An 18,411-nucleotide genomic window follows, 5' to 3' on the forward strand; every position below is an offset into this window, starting at 1 on the left:
TAGGCCCAAGAAATAACTTAAAAGACTTTTTGGTTAGTATGCCCTGCATACCACTAGTTATGCCCCACGTACTAGTTTGCATTAAAAGATTTGGGAACCCAGACACATACGCTCGACGTACGCTCCAGTTAGCCAAAATGCCATTAAGCACTTAATGCTTTAAGTACAAATTTCCAAATTGCAGATCCATGTATTGGGGAATGTCCTAAACGATAAAGTTACTAACTTGATGCATTTGCATGGCTTAATAAGACTCAAACCCTAAATTTAGCATTCTACTTTCACCAAATGAGCATTAACCCACGCATGGTTGATCTACAATCATCATGATGCAAACTTTATGGATTAGGGACCACACAATAACATCAATAGGAGCAACCTAAAACGTATAGAGTGATATTTACTCACTAGAACTCATTCGTGGAACCAAAATATGCCCAAAACTTCACTAGATCTAGATCAAAGCATAGAATAACCAAGCTCAAGACTTTATACCTTTCTGAAGATGAGAAATATGAGTAAACTCTGGATCTACAAGCTCCAAATTGATCAAGGCTCCTTCACCAAGCGTCTTCTTCTTTAAGGTTCACCAAACGCCCACCAAAACACACACACACATCACAAGGATCAAATCTCTCTAAATGAGTTAGGGTTTTGAAATGAGGCTCAAAGGGGCAATGGAGGCTGGTAATGAGAGAATCTTGGGGTATAAGGTTGTTTAAATAGGGTCCAAACCTTAAAAAATTAGGGTTTGTCCCCTGACTACGTACGCTCCACGTACTTAGACGAACGCCATCACACAACCTCCATTTTCATTTAATGCCATTTGGGACCAATTTTGCAAACAATTTTCATATCAATTGTCAAATGTAAAATACCTTGAATCGTGTGTTACAATATAACTTTTTGCACCTTCGATATATATATATATATATATATATATATATATATATATATATATATATATATATATATATATATATATATATATATATATATATATATAATATAACGCCAAATTTAGCATTCATTTTCATCAAATGGTGTTAAACTTCATATGTTATCTTTCGTCCTAATTTTAGATTTGTACATTTGTAATTTCTATTTTTATGTATACATATATTTTAAGTTAGTTATATATATTTAAATTAGTCATATACAACGGTATGGTAGTATAATTTATAAAATTAGTGTAACAAATAGAATTTGTTTTTGACAATCTACAAGCTACAAAAAAGACTAGCAATATATTTTTAGTGTAACGAATTCTAGATGAATCATTATTTTTACAACTTAATCATTTTGATACACAAAATGATGTAAAATGGGTTAGATATGGTATTAGGAGTGTTTGGTTTTATGTTTTGAAACTCCATCTCCATTTATTAGCTTCTTTAAAAAGTTAATAAATTATAAAAAATACTTAACAATTAAAACTGAATTTTAAAATGATTTTTCTAGTCTTTAGGTTTCATTTTAGTAAATTAGTGTATCATTATATGCATTTCACGTCCGAATGTTTCATTAAACCCTAATTTAACATAATGCAAACTCAAAAACGAATGAAACATAGCTGTAATAAATTGTTTCATAAAAATCATTATATTTTTAGTTTTTCTTTTTTAATTTTGAAGTGGTATGATAAAATTTAGTTTTGGTTTGACTTTGGATTTTATTTTTTTATTTTTTTTCAACATCAACTAGGTATTGAATACTTTAAAAAGCAAGGCCCATTGTAGACGGTTGGACCAACTACCTGGACCGTACCGGTTTTTAAAATACCTAAAAACAGAGCTAAACCGGGTACGGGATTAACACTCTAACAGCCAGCTAGTCAGCCACCCAGCCAACTACTTCACCTGTTCGATTTCGGTTCTTCGATACACTCTAGGAGGCCTCCATTGTTGATTGTTCTCTCTCCTCCAAAATCAACCATCGATTTCTCCAATCACAACTTCCCTCAGAAAACATCGCCCACGCTTTATAAACCTCATTCACCACCCTCCTCTCTCAGTTGATTTGATTTCTTCACTTTCATTATCATATTTCCAAGCAACAACAATGGCGCAAGTTGTTGCTACCAAGTTGCTTCATAATTCATTTTTCAGCAATGGATCTCTTAACAATCAGATTGAGAAGATCAAACCTGCTGGTTTCGCTTCCAATGGCCGGATTATCCCCAGCCACCATCGTATTCTTACCATCACCGCAAGGAGAACGGCGGACCTCCAGGTTGTTCCCGTCACACCTGAAGATATACCTAAGGTTTGTAATTTCTCCACTTCATTTGATTTTAGGCTTAAATGTTGTCGTTAAACGAAATCGTTGTTTGTATGTATGCACACATTTGTTGTTCCTAATTCAAAATTACAATGCGTTAATCAGATAGGAGAGCAGAGTTATCAAGTTTTAGGAAAGGGTGATAGTTCAGTTGCTATGTGGTCGAAGCCCATAATTAAGCGCAAGACGAAGATTGTTTGTACAATTGGTCCATCCACTGACACAAAGGAAATGATATGGAAGCTGGCTGAGGCTGGGATGAATGTTGCAAGACTAAACATGTCACATGGAGATCATTCTTCTCACCAGAAAGTCATTGATCTGGTTAAAGAATACAATGCTCAACATAAGGATAATGTCATTGCAATCATGCTCGACACCAAGGCATGTTTCCTCATATCACCAATTCCAATTTTTTGTCCCACCCACCCAATCAACTCAACCTTTTTCCCTAATCAAGTGATGCCTTTTTGCAGGGACCTGAGGTCAGGAGTGGGGACTTGCCACAACCAGTTAACTTAGCAAGTGGCCAAGAATTCACTTTCACAATAAAAAGAGGTGTTGGTACAGCAGACTGTGTTAGTGTTAATTATGATGATTTTGTTAATGATGTAGAAGCTGGTGACATGCTTCTGGTTGATGGTAAGTTAACATGACAGCTTTATTTACATGAATAGTATAATTCTTGTTTCTTGATTATTATAAGGTATAAGTTGTTGTTGTTGTTGTTGTTGTTCACCATTGAAAGGTGGTATGATGTCGTTGTTGGTGAAATCGAAGACAGAAGATTCAGTAAAATGTGAAGTTATAGATGGTGGAGAGCTCAAGTCTAGACGCCATTTAAATGTCAGAGGAAAAAGTGCAACTCTACCGTCTATCACTGGTTAGACCCTCATTCAATAATAGTACAACCTTTATGATGCCAACTTTTTTTTTCTTTTTTCTTTTGAGAATGTAATCGTTTATGCTATTTTGAAACAGAAAAGGATTGGGATGATATCAAATTTGGTGTGGACAATCAAGTTGATTTCTATGCGGTTTCCTTTGTTAAAGATGCAGAGGTTATCCATGAGTTGAAGAATTATCTAAAAAGTAAGTAAATTACCAAGATGTTTGCATTTCAAGTTGCATTACTCTTATAAATATTCTTTTTGGTACCTTGTTTATTGTCCTTGCAGGCTGTGGTGCAGATATTCAAGTTATCCCAAAAATTGAAAGCGCAGACTCCATTCCAAATTTGCATTCAATTATCACTGCATCTGATGGGGTAAATTTTTAAATTTACTTTTTTTTTATCCTTCATACGAAGTTTGGAAGTTATCTTTGGTTTTGATTTAATTTAGGCCATGGTTGCAAGAGGGGATCTTGGTGCAGAGCTGCCAATTGAAGAGGTTCCATTGTTGCAGGTAAAGAAGAAAGGGTGGTTTTAGTAGGGTTTTAGGATAGATAGTAAAAAACAAACAGTGGATTAATTAATTAAGTTGTGTGGTAATGAAATTATAGGAAGAGATAATCAGGACATGTCGTAGCATGGGAAAAGCTGTAATAGTAGCAACAAATATGCTTGAAAGCATGATTGTTCATCCCACACCAACAAGAGCTGAGGTGTCAGACATTGCTATTGCTGTTAGAGAGGGTGCTGATGCAGTCATGCTTTCTGGAGAAACTGCTCATGGAAAGTAAGCCATCTTTCTTTTTTGACTTAATCTGCTAAAACCTGCCTTATAATGTATTTATTTATTTATTTTGTCAAATTGCAGGTTTCCTCTAAAAGCAGTTAATGTGATGCACACAGTGTCGTTAAGAACCGAATCAAGCTTAATGAGTGGGGGCACGCTTTCTAGTCTTAATCAAGCATTCAAGGTGGATTAACTGCTTTTTTTTTTTTATATATACATATACTTTCTGATTTTTTAAATTAAATGTTTAAAATTGTTTTTTTTTTTTAAAAAAAGAACCATATTAGCGAAATGTTTGCATACCATGCTACATCAATGTCAAACACTCTTGGAACTTCAATTGTTGTATTCACTAGAACAAGTTCCATGGCTGTCCTACTCAGCCATTATCGACCCAATGGCACTATATTTGCCTTCACAGACAAGTAAGTCTTTTTTTTTATTTAAATAAAAAATTATGAGTTTACATATATATTATATAGATTTTGTTACTGAATTTGGATAATGTAATGTGTGTCTAAAAACAGTAAAAGGGTGCAGCAGAAATTGGCTTTGTATCAAGGAGTTTGCCCCATTTACATGGAGTTCTCAGATGATTCTGAGACAACATTTGCAGATGCTCTTTCTCTGTTGAAGGTGAGATCGTTCATAAGTCATAGAAGAAGTATTTGTTGTTTTTAGTTGATAATATATTATGATTATGAGGTATGAATGAAAAAGTAAAAGTAAATTGAATGTAATGTGTATGTGTATGTGTATGTGTACAGAATCAAGGGATGATGAAGGAAGGTGAGCATGTAGCTCTTCTTCAGAGCGGGAGAAACCCCATTTGGCGGTTTCAATCCAACCACAATATTCAGGTCAGAAAGGTGGTGTAGATCATCATATTCATAGCAGTACGTACCAAGTTGGAGTTTTCTATTATTATTATTATTATTATTATTATTATTATTATTATTATTATTATTATTTTTGTCATCAATTAGCATAAGGTTTCAATTGTACTATCTACTGTTTTTGTGCTTCTTTATCAGCTTAAGTTGGAATTTAGTTTCTTGAATATGCGTAGCGAATTCTGATTGTTTGCAAAATTTTCTTTTTGTCATTGTCCGAGCATTCAAATCATTGTGTTATTGACAAAAGAACCCACTGTTTACTTTTGTTTTGGTGAATAACATTAATACAATGACTCCCCGGGATACAATGGTACCTAATGAGAAAGGGGGCACTTTGGCCTAGCTTTACCAGCAGTTGTTGGAAAAGCATCTTTCGTTGAGAGTACTTCAAGTGGATGTATCAGTTAGCCATTAATATCATCATATTCGACAACACATGAGTGTACAAAATTTCATAACAATACAACAATTATGAATTTTCTTGATTCATTTTCTAATTCCAATTCCAAACCAAACAATACCTAAGATTCTCATTCTCTTTAGGGGGAGAATGAACAAGTAATATGATTTTAACAAAAAAACATCTTCATTGATAACCAACAAAACCAACAACCCTACATATCATGCCATATCATAGACTCCGGGGAGTGAAAAAACATCATGTTCCGCACCACCATCGCATGCTTGGAAAACACCACCCCACCACGAGAGAGAGAGAGAGAGAGAGAGAGAGTAATGTTCTACTTTTCTAGTGTTCTTTTATATTTTTTCCAATATCAAACCATTAGGTTGGAGGGAGTGGTGTCACAAGAATTGCACTCCCTCTTTTGACACATAGGAGCCACATCATTTATACCACACAAAGTGTGGTTGTTTACCACACATAGGGTGTAAAAACTTTGGTAGAGAAAGAGAGAGGTGAGAGAAAGGAGAAAAGAGAGAAAGACACATGAATGAAGAGAGAGAGAAAGAAAAGGGAGTGCCGCAGTTTTTGGGAGAGGTGCGGCCAAATCACATCCAAGACCGCATTTGGGGGGGGGGGGGGGGGGGGGGGGGGTGTTTCCCCTGCCTATGTGGCACTGAATGCAGCCAAACCCTTGAACCTTATAAATACTAACCCATACTACTAAATTACACCACACCAAATCTTTCTTCTCTAATTCAAAAAAAAAAATGTCTACAACATCATCATCTTCCTCTTCTTGGTACGACAAGTATGATGTGATTATGTTTGTAATAGCTATGGATCTTTTTGTTTTTAAGTTTGTAAGTCTTTATTATGTTTTTGAGTTTTTAAGTTTTAATTGTGGTGTTATGTATTTCCTATTCTCATGTAATGGAAGTATTTAGTTAAAAAAAATGTTTAAAAAGTATATTTATTTTCATGCCATGCTAGCTCATTCTCACCTAAATAACATGTTGAGCTTGTAGCGTGTGATAAAATTAATATGACAATAACATGTTGAGCTTGTAGCATGTGATAAAATTAATATGGCAGGAAGTGGCAGCCAAAAACCTAAGGTGGCATGTTGAGCTTGTATTGTGACAAAATTAGTGTGACGATTAAGTAATTTTCAAAACATCCAGCAGCTTCAAACGGTTTTTAATACCTTCTATCGTACCGTTTCAACCCAATTTTTGAAAAAACAACCCAGTTTGATCCGTTCTAGAAATTAACATAAAACTGATTGTCGTTGAACAGCTTATGTCGAGGTCTGGTTAATGGTCCCACCATTTTTAAAACATTGCATATGTATGTGGTGTATGTGTGGGTCCACACATGGTCCATCATTGAGGTTATGTTAGCCAAAAACTCTTACTAGATTAATGTTGGAGAAAATAGAAGCTTTATAAAAAACTAAAATGAGATGCTATGACTAGCTAGCTTTTATATAGTGTATTTTACCAAATAGAGATAAAAGTATATTAAAAATGGATTAAGTATTTTTTTTCCATACATTACAATTTATGATTTATAGTATTATACGGTACAACATTTTAAAACATAAATTGTTATATATAAAGAAAAAAAAAATTATATATCATATAAATTGTAAATTGTAAATTGTAGGCAAACACATAATAAGTATTATTTACTCATCGGAAAGTAATAAAAAGAAAATCATATGGTCCATATCGTTAAGTATTATAATTATTCTTTATTGGCGTACCAATCTTCATAATTAATGCATCTGTTTACATATATAAACCATGTGATGATCACTTATTCAAACTATAAACACATATATTGATATGTATCAAACACTGTTTTTGATAGCTGCACTGTATCCATTTTGTTGATCAAAGAACCTGTCCCACAACATAACACCACCATACTTGGCAGAACCCTTGATCGATGGAAGAACACTAGACGTAAGAACATCAGGCGGAATGTATCCGCTTCCGGCAGCTCCGGTGGCTGCGGGCAGACCCAAGAAAATCTGATTGGAGTTGACTTGAGTCCACTGGTTCCATCGAGCTAATAAAGCATCAGCGTTTGCTCCATACTCGCACTGCGGGTTGTTATAGAACTGCACCCAGACGTAGTCGAATAAGCCGGTCTGGATTGCTGAATCCAGATGGGCGTCTGGGATAGGGCACTGCGGCGCTGCAGATAAGTAAACCTTTTTCTCCGAGTTGTGAGCGGCCAATGCCCTAGCTAGGTCCGGCCAGAATTGTCCTGATCCGGACTCGATGTCAAAGTCGATTCCGTCCAAAACAGCGTCACCTAACGGCCGGGAACTCGACTGGCCACCAAGAAAGTTGTTCCATAGGTAATCGGAAACTTGTTGTGCATCTTGAGGGGATGATAGAGAGTAGCTCCCTATGGCTCCTCCTAAAGAAAGAAACACCTTCACACCTTGGTTCTGGCATGCTCGTATATCGGAGGATAAACTGGAGCAAGTGGAGGCAGGATCACAGTGACCGGCCAAGTTTAGAACTGGTGTTTGGCCGTTGCCGAAGGTGGTCAAGAAAGCAATGTTTACGAACTGGTAGTTTCCGGTGGCGCAGGCGGCGGCTAGGGTCCCTTCATCGGTGCGTTGTCCCCAGTAAGTGGCTATGCCAGCAGCTTCTAAGGGTTTGAAGAAAGAGAAAGCAACGATGGAAAGGAGTACGAGCAATGCTGATGTCGACTGTGAGTAACTGGATGATGCCATGTTTTCCGATTTGTGTTTTGAGTGTTATGCCGAAGATCGGAAATTTATAGGCGTTTGGGAAGTAAGGTGGCGTGTTTGAAAGACCAGGTCTTGTGTGGAAATTAGAAAATGTGTCGTTTCAAGTCTTTTGAAAAGTCTGAAGTTGGTGTTTCCTTAGAAAGTTCAACATGGACAGATGTAATCCTTAATCGAGTGTCAATTAAAAACTGTACGTGTAAAATATACTAACGAGTAAATTACACTTTTCGTCTATGTGGTTTACACCGATTTGTACTTTTAGTTTAATTTTTTGAGATTTTGATATGGTTGCATAAGGATTTATGAGCCTTGGAACTACTGGTCATTATTTAATATAATGGTTCGGTTGGGGTTTTCTAGTTTTAAAAAAACTGGTTCGGATCCATAAAAAACCGGTTAAAAACCTAACCGGTCCGAAAATTTAAAAAACATAAACCAGACAATTTTTTTTAATATTTTATGATTATCTTAAATCCTAACCTAATCTATTTCTAATTTACATGAAACAAAAGGACCGATTACTCAAAAGGAAAAGGCAATCATTATTCACAGACGAAAAAAAAAAGTCTCGACAAAGGCTCATCCCTTTTTTTTTATTTGGGTTTTTAGTTTCATTATTGAATAGTATGTGTAAACAGACCACGTATACGTGTAATGTATACTTACAATATTTTTGTTTCAATAATTCTAGATATCTCTTATATCTTTGAGCACATGTCATATATTTCAATTAATGTCTTTTTGTTGGAGTTTTTAACATAATGAAAGAAGGCCAAAACTGATTTAGTATATTCTAAAATTCTAAAGGTTTTTTTCAATTTCCATTATTTGTTGTAGTGAATAGCCAAATTTACAATATTGAAAAGAGGACAAAAGTTTCATGTTTTTGGAAATGATTTTGCAATCTTTCCGTAAAAATAGAGAAAGATAAGCTAATATAAATTTTTAATTTTTTTTTAAATAAAATATAGGTTTATTCTTGTAAATAAACACCTAAGAACAAAATGTTCATATTTCTTATCCAACAATAATTAATATATCTATCATAGAAATAACCGAAAAGGAAATCAATGCTACAATAACACGATATTTGGAAGCCAACTTAACAACATGTAAGTATTATGAATTGCATCGTCATTAGTTTCACTTAATGTATCACCGGTTATTGTTTGGAAAAATGACCGAAAACCAGTACCGGAACTCGAACCAGACTGGAATCGGTATTGGAACCGGCGGTCCGGTTACCGGTTCTTATAATATCGTAATACTGGTTCCGGTTCTGAACCGGTTCGGTTCCGATCCGGTTCCAACACTCATCTTGCACATGTGCTCACCGAGGATCTTACCAATGAGTTTCCCTTATATGGTTATAAAAAACCAAATTGATCTCAAACCAAATTTAATAAAAGCTATAAACTAAAGGGGAAATATATATATATATATATATATATATATATATATATATATATATATATATATATATATATATATATATAACTTCTTATACCTTAAAAGACCATTTTTGCAAATAAATAATACAAAAAATAAAAATAAAAATAAAAAAAAAAAAAAAAAACTATAAAAAAAAATCTCTAAAAGGTCTAAAGCTACCTAGACCGCATTCACTATGGTTCTTTTTTCTCTTCGGCCAACTAGAATCCACCACCAAGCACCAACGACCACCTCCACCCCTCAAGAAACCACTGACGACCCCCTCTCTCCTCCCTCCCTCTTGCATGCATTTGGAGACCATCGTCATCCGCCGTTCACACCTCACCTCTCTCCCACCTTAGACTCCATTCGTTTCACAATGTCATCTACATCTCCAGCGAGGAAAGCATTGTCAGCTACCCTCGTTCCAAAGCCAATTGCTACCTTTAGTCTCCGAAGTTGGAACACAACAGACTAATTGTGCTTCTCTCGTCTCCTGATGTTACTCCTGACAACGACCACCTCTTCCATCACCATATCTCTTTACCCTAACATACGTGTGGTTACCTAACACTGCTCTCTCTACCCTATATGCGACAATTGCCTCTTGCTACCTTCGACAATGTTGGTTTTGATTTTAGATTTAGGGTTTCGATTTGGTGGTGGTGCTTATGGTGATGGTAGTGTGGTGGTTAGTGGGCCCGGTGGCAAAAATTATGGTTGTTAGTGACTTTGATCTCTAGTTACCACTAAAGCCTCACCCTCACCTTGTTACTCTCTGTCATCATTGGTGCCTCTTCATCACCAGCGAAGAAGATAGATTAGATCGACACCGACAAAAAGAAGATAAAACTTGTAACTCTAGAGCCTCTGCCACCACATCTCTCTCTCTCTCTTTTCTCTCTCAAACCCTCCATCCATCTCTTCAACACCCCTCCACCATCGATATCTATATGTTCCATACTTAATAATCATTTAACTTTGTTGGGTTTTCTATGCATCTTTACACCATTTATGGCAACGACAACAGAAGTATTCAATAATAAACTGAAGTGTACATGCACCCTAGGATTATAAGTTTACTATTATAGCAAATTACTTTCAAAACTAACAAATCAACCTACAATAGAAGGATTCGAATACATACCTTTAGACAAATCGATTTATCTACTTAATTCCCCGATCTCTTGTTGCTTCTTGGAAGACTAGTACCTAAATGAGAGTACATCTAATGTTTCACAAACAAAAGCCAATAACCCTAAAACCAAGTAGATGAGCTATATAGAGAGAGAGAGAGAGGAGAGAGATAGAACAATTTCTTTAGCCTTCTAGGAGGAGAGGGTTGGACGAAAATTCTAGCTCCCCTAGGCCTCTTTATATTATTGAACAAGTGATAGGATAACCCTGATTTAAATCAGTTGAATATTCATATTTAATCTAGATCTTGTAATATCCCAAATTTCCAATAACATTTTTTTATTTATAAGTAACGAAATCATTTTCATAAAATATAAAATTCCAGTCACATTTTTTTTCAAACCTATAACATCAAACAATTTATTCATAATATCAAAGTGTCCCCAATAAAAACACCAGAGAATGCATGTCGTGTCATCATGTCGGGCTCTTACCCTTAGATCCTGAAGTACCTGAAACAACCAACAAACTGTAAGCTAACGCTTAGTGAGTTCCCCATAACATACCCCACACAATGCACATAATCACATAAACCATATCAGCCATATAAGCTACATAAGCCATGCATATAAACATATAAGGATGTCATGGAAACACTCCAAGGTCTTACACCGAGTGACACTGGAACCCCCACATCGTCTTAACCCACTACCATGGGAACCCCCACATGGTCTTCACTAACTGCCACGGGAACCTCCAAATGGTCTTCACTAATGGCCATGGGAACCCCCACATGGTCTTAACTAACCAAGAAAATATCATACAAGCTAAACATGCAAACATACTAGGTTGTCATGAAAACCATCCAAGGTCTTACACCGAATGCCATGGGAACCCCCGCATGGTCTTATTTCACTGTCATGGGAACCCCTACATGGTATTCACATAATACCTAACACACTTATACCATGTACGCAATAAACATCCTAACTAAATAACATGGGTCGGCCTTGGTGCCTTCCACCTATTGGTATGGTGATGAGACTCACCTCAAATGCGAACTGTAGCTGAGTATGTCCAAAATCCAAGTATCAGCTCTGCCACCTCTCTAATCATAAACAATTCCTTAGATACAACTCAACCCTTTAAACCCCTTAAATGTCCACCCTGGTCAAGGTCAAAGTCAATGCTCCGAGTTGACATGAATCGTCGAGTTATCCCTGTAATTCGTCGAGTCCATCCCAAAGCCAGAATCGCGATGTCGCGACCCAACTCGTCGAGTTTTCCTATAACTCGTAAAGTTTCTCCGTTTTCCAACAGAATCGGGGTAACCCCAACCCAACTCGTCGAGTTCTTCAGTCTGTCAACCCACTTAATGTATTAAGCCCTTTTTCTTGAATCCAAAGGTTCCAACCTTAGATCCCTAACCATAGAGACGTTTAGAAGGGTAAAGTTTCCAACTTTACCCCCAAAGATCATCTAATAAGCTTTAGACCCAAAACCTAGTTCCTTTGAGGAGGGTCTTGACCCATTAAGCCTCTAACACTAGCTTCAATGTTCCATATTACAGATCTGAGGTCCTAAGGTGGTTTAATCACGCAAAGTTTCCAACTTTACGTCTATACATGCTAGAAACACCCTCTAGGGTTCATTTTTGGCTTCATAATGGACATATTGCATGAATAGGACATGAAGGCTATTGAATTTTGCAACTTTAATCCTCTAGAGGTCTTATAGAGGCTAGATCTACACCCTCAACCTCTAGAAACCTCTTTTCTTTGGACATCCAAGCCAAAGTCCCAAACCAAACCCATAACTACAAAAGATGAGATCTAATAAGCTACATGTCAAGGTTATGACTTTATACCTCCAAGATTCAGCCTTTGATGTAGAGTCTCTGGATCCAAGTTCACTTCTCCAAGCTTGATACTTCTCTCTTCAAAACCCCCTTCAAAGATGTCAAACAATCACTCAAACACTCATAAAAATCAATGAACAAGAAGGAAAGCGATTCTAGGGTTTTCTCTGGGCAAGGGGGATGGTAAGGAGGCCAACCCTAGAAGTTAAGTCTTTTAAATAAGGTGTAATGCCCGAACAATTAGAGTTTTCCTTTCCAGTGCCAACTCGTCGAGTTGGGGCTCCCCAACTCGTTAAGTAGGTCCTCTAATCTACGCGGTTGGAAAGCTTTCTACTCGTCGAGTTCCTTTCAGTATTTAAAAATACTTAGAATTAATCAATACCTGGACCAAGCGTTATAGATCTAAATCAATGTCTTATATGTTGCATGGATTAATTTTGGAACCCTCTAAGTAGGCTCTAAAACCATCCATAGCAAAGGGCTTCTGGAATATTTCATTTTTCGAACTATTGAACAATTAACATTCAGTCTCTATACCTCAAATTAATCTATAATTAATTCCGAGTTAATTCTATTTAATTTCAACTAGTTTCTAATTAATTTATCAATCATATAATAAATAAATAAACATTTTCCTCAATCGTCTAAAATCATTTCTAACTATTAGTAATCTTGAGGGAAACCCAAAAAAACTTTATTATTATTCCAAATGTTACACCAATCAGTTATGACATTAGACACATATTTCTAACAAACTTTAGGTTAGTAGCGATGATATTTCATATGGTGATTGGCAATGGTGGTGATAATGATTATTGATATACGGTGGTGTGGTCATGTGGTGGTATTGTTGATGGTGATTGATTGTGATAGGTAGTAGTAGATATTGGTGACGGTGAGGTGGAGGTTGTGTTTATTGGTAGTAATTTAGTACTTATCAAAAGTTAATCTCTTTTTATTTAATAGAAAAAGTCGTTTAAGGTATAAAAATATCAAAATTGAAATCAAAATGTAAAGAGGGGCATAAAGGTATTTTTATAGGCATCTAATGGAATATCCTAGACAATAATTGATGACGGACCTTTGGTGCAAGATTTTAAAACCACAAAGACTACAAGGTCCAAAACTGTAATTTCTCAAAACAAGCGAAGTTAGGTTCAGATGCACAAAAAGAGAGTTTTGATATAAACTTCTAAAGGTTAAGTTAACGAGGCAATGTATTTTTTTCAAAAAAAATTAAAATAGTCGTTTTTTAGGCTATTATGGAAAAAAAATCCCTAAATAACATCAAATTTCATAAGTTTTTGACCAAAATAGTGTTACTGAAAAAAATATTTAATAATCTACTATAGTTTCAAAAATATTTATTAAACTAGATTTTTTTCCTCTATTTTGTAGTTTTTTTATTGTGTTTTACTTGTAAATATAAGTTTTTTTTTTATTCTTTTTATTTCAGTTTTTTTTTTTTTTTTAAATGTCAATTTTTATTTTTTTATTTCAGTATTTTTAATATATTTTTAACATCAAATTTTAGCTATTTTATATTAAAACTATCATTACACATAATATTCTTTAAGGTGTCAAAGCTTCAGCACTAAACATATAACTTTTTAAAATAAAAAAAAAAAAAACTTCAATATTAATTGTTACAAAACAAAATCATCCCAAAAAAACTCTATTATTTTCTCATATATTTTCTTACATTTATTCACCGGTATGCTATTACAAAAATAATAGTTTTATTTTTTTTGTTTTCTAAAAGACCCTTGTAAAGTTGTAATACATAATCGTATGTTTTGCCTCCATAATTTGTTGGTTAATGGGGGAAACGTTTGGATATATATATATATATATATATATATATATATATATATATATATATATATATATATATATATATATATATATATATATATATATATATATATATATATATATAGAGAAGAGTTATATGGAAAATGAATCATTAGGGCAACATATATTTGAACCAATGAAAACATGACAACACATCACTTCTACAATAACTTCCACAATACATTACTTGTGAAGAAAGCGTGTCATTTGATTATTGGTTCCGGTAGATGTTGCCCTAGTTATTTGTTTTCCATAGAACTCATATATATATATATATATATATATATATATATATATATATATATATATATATATATATAGGGTTAGGTTAATGTGAGACGGCTTAATTTTGTGAGTCCGTGAGACGCATTTTTTTATTTTTTTATTTTTTTTAATTTTTTTTTAGTTAATTCAAGTTCCGAAAATATTATTTAAAAAAAGAATTTTTGGATTTTTCCATCTATTTTGCATTTAAAATTATTTTTTAGAATACATACAGTGTAATATTCTATTAGAATATTTCACGTATTTTTCATAAAAAATGGAATTTATTTATTTATTTTTTTATTTTTTTTAGTTAATTCAAGTTCCGCAAGTAATATTTAAAAAAAGAATTTTTAGATTTTTCCATTTATTTTGCATTTTAAAATTATTTTTTAGAATATATCAGTGTAATATTCTATTAGAATATTTCACGTATTTTTCAAGAAAAACGGATTTTTTTTTTATTTTTTTTTATTTTTTTTAGTTAACTCAAGTTCCGAAAATAATATTTAAAAAAAGAGTTTTTAGATTTTTCCATTTATTTTGCATTTTAAAATTATTTTTAGATTTGGTGTTACGGTCTCACAAAATTAGAATGGTCTCAAATGAACCTGAACATATATATATATATATATATATATATATATATATATATATATATATATATATATATATATATATATACTATCGTAACAATCTTATAATCCATGAGATACAATATTATTAAACATTACTTTATGTTTTCTTATTTTGAGATTTTTACAATATGAAAATAAACGTTTAGTGATTACAACGTTATTGCGGCATTATCTGGTCACATGACTTGTTTTAATGAGTTTTTTTAAGATCAAATTTCATAAATATCATATTTTACAAAAAAAAAAAATTGCAATTAGAAAAATATGAAAAACATCAGTTTTTAAAAAATATTTTAAGTTCTTTGTAATTTTTGAACAACTATCAAGTCCAGTTCCTTTCTTAAATTTATTAGTTTTGCAAATCAATCTTCTTAAACACATTTTTTACTATGTCATGTGTTGTGCCACTCATGTAGTTATTTTTTAATATGAACTTTTTATCAACTTCACAATTGTAATTTGGTAGCCTGCACTCTATAATGTTTTAGCTAAACCTGAAATCACATCTTTTATGATATTCTACAAATCCTTTGCTATAGAATGATTTTTATTTGCCTATTTACATTGTATTCAGGTTTTAGCCATGTAAATATGCTTTCATATACTTCGACAGGGTAGAGGGTTCACTCTTTTCTGTTACACCATTATAGTAAAGGAGTAGTCCTAGGTAATTCTATTTTATAAAGTAGGTTGTTATATATAAGAAATTCGTTGAGGGGTTATTTCTTTACATACAATAGATTGTTATTAAGTCAAACTGAATAGGGGCTATTTAAGGTTTTTGATTAAATGTTGCTTTGGTTATTGCAAATTTCATTGGGGAAGATTCGTTTCTCTATCCAGGAGGGCATCAAACATTTATTGATCATATTATTTTTGAATAATATGATTTTGGATCAATAATATATTCAATTAAATAAAGTATTTGTTCAAAAAATAAATTTTAAGTCATTATATATTTTGAATCTTTTAATTTTCAATCATAACAGATGTAACTAATGATCATAAAATATTTGAATCAAAATATTTTTAGATCGTAACAAATTAAAAATTATAAAATATTGAAATATAATTTTTTTTAATCATAATTATTTTGAATCATATTATGTTTAATATTTAAAAAAAAAACTTATAATATTTCAAAATAAAATTTGATATCTAAGCAATCTTATTTTTTGAAATTTCTTTTTAAAATTGTCATTATATATGAGATATGATAAACCTTTAAAATGATTTTTAATTTGGGATGAAAATTTTTACGTCTTATTTTTTATAGAAAAATTATAATCATTTAAACAAAACATGTGTATCTTTAACAATGTATTTTTTTAAAAAAAAATAAGTTTTAACAATATATTTTTTATCTGACACGATACAACAATGTTTTATGTAACACAAATACTATACGACACGATGTAGTGTTTTTTTACTAACACGAAAACGAACCAAATAAAAAACGACAAACACAATACGACACAACAAAGATAACATAATATAAGTATTAGTTTATTTAATTAATATTTAATCATACATACCACAAAAAACACGATAAATAAATGCTAACGTGTCAATTTCGTGTTGAATTTTGAACACGAACACAACACGATACGACATCGTGTTTTTTACACTTGACTCGAACACTAATTTCAATTTCAATTTCATTCCAATTTTATTTCATGTCGTGTATTTTTATTGTGTTTACAATTGTCAATCCTAATAGTCACTCTTAAATTTTGTAGGTCATTTAGCCTCATGTCACGTTTCTTGTTATCTATAACCTTGATTAAAACACTGTAATTAATGGGATAGATGTTTCATATCAAGGGTACCCCACTGGTTTCTCATTTTATATACATCATACATGAAGTATTTGTTTTGAATTCTTCTCTTTTTGAAAAATAACTAATTAAATGTACATAAGAATATCTAATGCACTTTTCGAAAAATAACTAATTAAATGTAGATAAGAATATCCAACGCACCTAACCAAATGCCTCTGGCAAAGGATTTCAACGTTCTTTTAATAGATATTCTCAAACTACCTTTAAAGATGCCCAAGTGTATTATATATTCAGAGAACTAGAGAGCCGTCGACCATGAGACACTTGTTATGTCTCCTTCAATTTTCTCTTAAAAAATCTTTGACCACACTTGTTAGCATAAATCTAGATACGTGTTAAAGTCAACATCATTGTTAACATATTTTACATATGTCCATTAAAATATATATTAAAAGCATACTCTTAACTTGAAAGCCAATACAAAATGGCCTGCCAAACCATGTGGAAAAGTACGCCACCATTCTAGAGACTAGAGCAATCAATTGTTCATATGGATTAAGTGACGGGTCTAATGAGTAATGACGATAATAACGTATCCGATGAAAACTTGTATTCCTAATAACATATATTTTATAAAGAATAACACTGTATTTTGATGTTGGACAACTTTTTTTTTTTTTTTTAAAGATAGATTTATTACAAGCTGTTTGATCTACAACAATTAAGATTATTAAGTTATAGAAATCATTATCAATGAATAAGAATTAAAGTATGATTGCTGTTTTACATAGAATGATAAAAACATTAAAAATTTAACAATTGGTCCCTGTGGTTTACAAAATATTACACTTTGAGGACTTCTTAGTAAAAAGTCATACGATTGGTCCCTATGGTTTGTAAAATTACATGAAAGGTCATCCTGACGTTAAATATAACTTTTCAGTTGTTAGATTTTAATGGAGAAGACTATTTTGCCCGTATACCAATATTGCAATACACTACAAACCTCAATGACCATTTCTGTAATTTTTTAAATTTGAAATCTTGTATATATATATATATATATATATATATATATATATATATATATATATATATATATATATATATATATATATATATATATATATATATATTCAACAACTGGATAAATTTTTTTATCTTTTCGAAATTTTGTTTTCTATTTTTATTTTATAATTTTAGTTATTTATGTTTTTTTTAATGTTTTTATTTATTTTGATTCAAGTAATAAACTTAAATTCGATAAACCATATCGAAACCTTTTTATTTTCTTAATTATGAAATGAAACATTAATGTTTTTTTTTTAATTTTATGTTGTTACGATTTATTTATTGTTTTTTTAGTTTGATGTTTCATAGTTAATATCCTTAGCAACTTTATGTGTGCATTTATTAT

The 18,411-nt window shown here is 32.5% G+C and overlaps 2 protein-coding genes across 2 annotated transcripts; one reads left to right on the forward strand and one right to left on the reverse strand.

The window, feature by feature from the left end:
- Positions 1 to 1,801: 1,801 nt before the first annotated feature.
- On the forward strand, positions 1,802 to 5,019 carry LOC145088905 (plastidial pyruvate kinase 2-like). Its single transcript, XM_079027375.1, has 12 exons — positions 1,802 to 2,265; positions 2,386 to 2,664; positions 2,757 to 2,922; positions 3,029 to 3,163; positions 3,262 to 3,372; positions 3,459 to 3,547; positions 3,624 to 3,686; positions 3,784 to 3,959; positions 4,041 to 4,143; positions 4,236 to 4,384; positions 4,487 to 4,595; positions 4,727 to 5,019. Exons 1-12 carry the CDS (start codon positions 2,062 to 2,064, stop codon positions 4,835 to 4,837), a joined length of 1,695 nt encoding a protein of 564 aa, XP_078883501.1. The 5' UTR covers positions 1,802 to 2,061; the 3' UTR covers positions 4,838 to 5,019.
- A 1,963-nt stretch (positions 5,020 to 6,982) lies between these two features.
- On the reverse strand, positions 6,983 to 8,047 carry LOC145088906 (acidic endochitinase SE2-like). The gene has a single exon (XM_079027376.1). The coding sequence runs from the start codon at positions 8,011 to 8,013 to the stop codon at positions 7,114 to 7,116; it is 900 nt and encodes a 299-aa protein (XP_078883502.1). The 5' UTR covers positions 8,014 to 8,047; the 3' UTR covers positions 6,983 to 7,113.
- Between the last annotated feature and the right edge of the window lie 10,364 nt (positions 8,048 to 18,411).

This window comes from Lactuca serriola, chromosome 2 (assembly GCF_051521515.1).
Source record: "Lactuca serriola cultivar US96UC23 chromosome 2, Lser_US96UC23_V15, whole genome shotgun sequence".
NCBI classification, from domain to species: domain Eukaryota; kingdom Viridiplantae; phylum Streptophyta; class Magnoliopsida; order Asterales; family Asteraceae; genus Lactuca; species Lactuca serriola.

What these genes read in the sequence shown, in the direction of transcription:
- LOC145088905 (XM_079027375.1), top strand. Translation starts at nt 2,062, where the DNA reads ATGGCGCAAGTTGTTGCTACCAAGTTGCTTCATAATTCATTTTTCAGC. An exon ending in TGACATGCTTCTGGTTGATG is followed by an intron (nt 2,923 to 3,028) that starts GTAAGTTAACAT and finishes CACCATTGAAAG; the next exon opens with GTGGTATGATGTCGTTGTTG. An exon ending in GTTGAAGAATTATCTAAAAA is followed by an intron (nt 3,373 to 3,458) that starts GTAAGTAAATTA and finishes TTGTCCTTGCAG; the next exon opens with GCTGTGGTGCAGATATTCAA.
- LOC145088906 (XM_079027376.1), bottom strand. Translation starts at nt 8,013, where the DNA reads ATGGCATCATCCAGTTACTCACAGTCGACATCAGCATTGCTCGTACTC.